The 3,077-nt window shown below is 45.0% G+C and overlaps 1 protein-coding gene across 1 annotated transcript; it reads right to left on the reverse strand.

The window, feature by feature from the left end:
• LOC106819164 (oligodendrocyte transcription factor 2-like) lies at window positions 1–2,725 on the reverse strand. The gene is made up of 3 exons (XM_014823818.1): window positions 2,467–2,725; window positions 1,899–2,435; window positions 1–621 (listed from the first exon to the last, which is right to left on the reverse strand). Exons 2-3 carry the CDS (start codon window positions 2,133–2,135, stop codon window positions 1–3), a joined length of 858 nt encoding a protein of 285 aa, XP_014679304.1. The 5' UTR covers window positions 2,136–2,435; window positions 2,467–2,725.
• Window positions 2,726–3,077: the final 352 nt, after the last annotated feature.

Raw genomic sequence — 3,077 nt, forward strand, 5'->3', positions numbered from 1 at the left:
TCACTTCTGCATCTGCAGTGACTGCGCCGTCGTCTGCGGGTGAAAACGAGGCAGCCCGTGCGTCAAGTACGGTGAGACCCCGCCGCCGTAGCACTGCGCGCACGAGCACGGCAGCGACCAGCGCGGCAACCCCGCCAACCCGCCACCCCCACCAGCGTGCACGCTCGCGTGTAACCCGTGCGCGCTCGCGTGCATCCCCGGCAGCCTCCCGTAAAACCCCTCCTTCGTCGGCAGCGGCGGCGGCGGTGCCGGCGGACTCAATCTCTCTAGCGGCTGTCGCACAGCGATACTCGAAAACGTCGGCAGCGGCGGCGGCGCTGGCGTCGCCATCACGGGCAGCTGCGCCGTCGGCGGCGACGCGGGGATGGGCGCGGCGATCACGTGCCTCGCAGCCGACCTCGGCCGGTGCTGATAGATGTCGCTAACAAGTTTCTTCATCTCGTCCAGCGAGCTGGACAACATGACGATGTAGTTGCGAGCTAGCAGTAGCGTCGCTATCTTGGACATCTTCCGTACGGACGGACCGTTAGCGTACGGCATCACCTCCCGTAGTCCGTCCAGCGCAGAGTTGAGGTCGTGCATGCGCTTACGCTCGCGACTGTTCACCTTCAGACGAAGAACCTGCGATGGGGAGAGAAAGAGAGAAGGCTGATGTTAAACTGTGTGTGTGTGTGTGTGTGGGATGAGCGGGAGCCGCTGGCTGCGGGTCTATTAAGCTAGTTAGTTAGCTTGGTTTGGATTAGATGAGTTGGTAGTTTTAGTTAACGCGAAGTTCACCAACTGCCCGAGCGTTGCGTCCGTGGAAATTCAATTTTCTGTTCAAGATTGTTATATTAATATATATAGCCTCATATCCTCTATACTATATATATTATATTATATATATATTATATATATCTCTATATATATACTAATCAGCTAGTATATTTATTTATTTATTTTATATTAGTATATTTATATATTTATATATTTATTTATATATCTTACATGTACATGCGGGTAAGTTATGTTATATCGTTTTATCTAAGTATCACTTTAACCAAACCACGACTGAACACTTGGTGGTGCTATAATAACAAAGATCTTAAACTACCCAGCCTACTTACTAATTAACTAGATTATTAATAGTAGCAATGTACTGTTGGCCAAAATAGGCCTCAAATAATAAGAACGTAACCTTCTCCTAAGCGCGATAATTTATGAAGTCTAAAAGACGATTGCAGGATCGCCGTTTTCCATCTCAGGTCAAATTAAATTATAACTAACGAATGCAAGTATACAGAATATATATAGTTAGTCTTTTTCTCCTACTAGACAAACAACTTTGCGTTAAAACTAATTCCTCGCGAGCCATTACTATATTAACGAATACCAATACCTAAACTTAGAACCAACATCAATACAGGATCCAGTGACATATTTACATCCTAATTGAGATCATCACATTACCTGGTTATGACTTTATAACCGACTTGCTGCCTTGCCTGTCATTTGAAACCACCTAAACTTCAAGCTTTCTTAACATAAATGACTATTTACCTTAATAATAAATACTCAGATGAATTATAAGATAAAAAATACACTGTAAAATTACCGCCACCTCTCTTTTTCGCTTCTTTCCCACAGTAAAGAACAATACAGTCACATACCAATTCCTAATTTTTCATTAAAATTAAACATAATAACATTAAGTTTTTTGATTATGCTACAATAGCTATCAAACCCCCTTATTTATTTCCCGTTATATAAATTAAATTAATTAATTAATTAAATAACACGGTAATTATAACAGGTAATATACCTGCTTCTCTTCCTCGCTCAAGTCCTTCATCTTCTTCGACTTAACTAATTAATTAATTAATTAAATAACACGGTAATTATAACAGGTATATATATACCTGCTGTTCTTCCTCACTCATGTCCTTCATCTTCTTCGACATGCGGCGGGCGAGCTTCGTGAACTTGATGTAAGGTTCGATGGCTTCCCCGAGCTGCCGCGCCCGCTCCGCTAACTGTTCGTCGTCTTCTACACTGCCCATGCTGTCATCGCACGAGAAGTCTCCGTCGGCATCTGTGACATTTATGAACTCCTCCGTCGTCGTCGGCGTTGTTGTGTGGTGATTGTTTTTGTCCATGGTCGCCGGTGTGAGGGATGTACGGTGTGTAGCGTAGTGTTCTCTTTCTCGTTTTACAGCGACTCCTGTAATGTGTGTGTAGATTCTTCTCAGCGAGGTACCTTGTGTCCTCCTGTGATGTAGTCTGAATGAACTCGTTGCTAGTAGTACCTTCTTTCTTCTGTGATGCAGTTTCTTCTGTTGTTCCTTGTTTCCTGTACTGTGGTATCCTTTCTTTCTTATGTGATGTAGCTTGCTCTGTTCGAAGTTCCTTCTTTCCGGAACGTGGTGTCTTCCCTCTCTTATAATTTCGTAAATTCTAACTACTGTTCTATATGCATACGTGTCTTCATTCACGGTGTATTGGCTGTAGAATGTCTTCTTGGATTCCTTCTCTAGTATATCGCTGTTCTGTGCTTCCGCTCTCTGTGCGAAGAACTTCCCCTTCTTCTTTCTGTATGTACGTTATATAGTCACTTCGTATTTCACTGTATAACCACAGACGGTGAGCGTTGAAGTTCGCTGTCTGTGTAATATTCCTCTTGTTATCCTCTCTTTCTTTCTCTAAGGTGACACGAGCGTACCGGTATTTCACCGCTTCCGTAGCACAGCATTAAACGTTCTCAGACGGTGTAGTCCTGGGTTTAACCTCCTCCTCCCACGCACCCTCAGCTGATACACACACTCTCGCACACTCACTTCTAACTTGTGACTACCAGTTCAAGCCCGCCGAGTGAGTCAAGGTTGTCCCGCCGCGAGCGAAAGAGCTTGAGTGAGTGAGTGAGTGAGTAAGAGAGAACCGGCTGAAGGTCTTAAGCGTACGCTGACTGCGGAGCGAGTGAATGAGAGAACAGCGCGATCAACAGGTAAAATCCGGTGGTGACTCTCACAAACACGCGTCCCAGCTTGTAAACGCCCTCTCTCTCTCTCTCTCCCTCTCACACACACACACACACAGCTTTA

Source organism: Priapulus caudatus, unplaced genomic scaffold, assembly GCF_000485595.1.
Source record: "Priapulus caudatus unplaced genomic scaffold, Priapulus_caudatus-5.0.1 Scaffold2916, whole genome shotgun sequence".
Taxonomy (NCBI): Eukaryota; Metazoa; Priapulida; class Priapulimorpha; order Priapulimorphida; family Priapulidae; genus Priapulus; species Priapulus caudatus.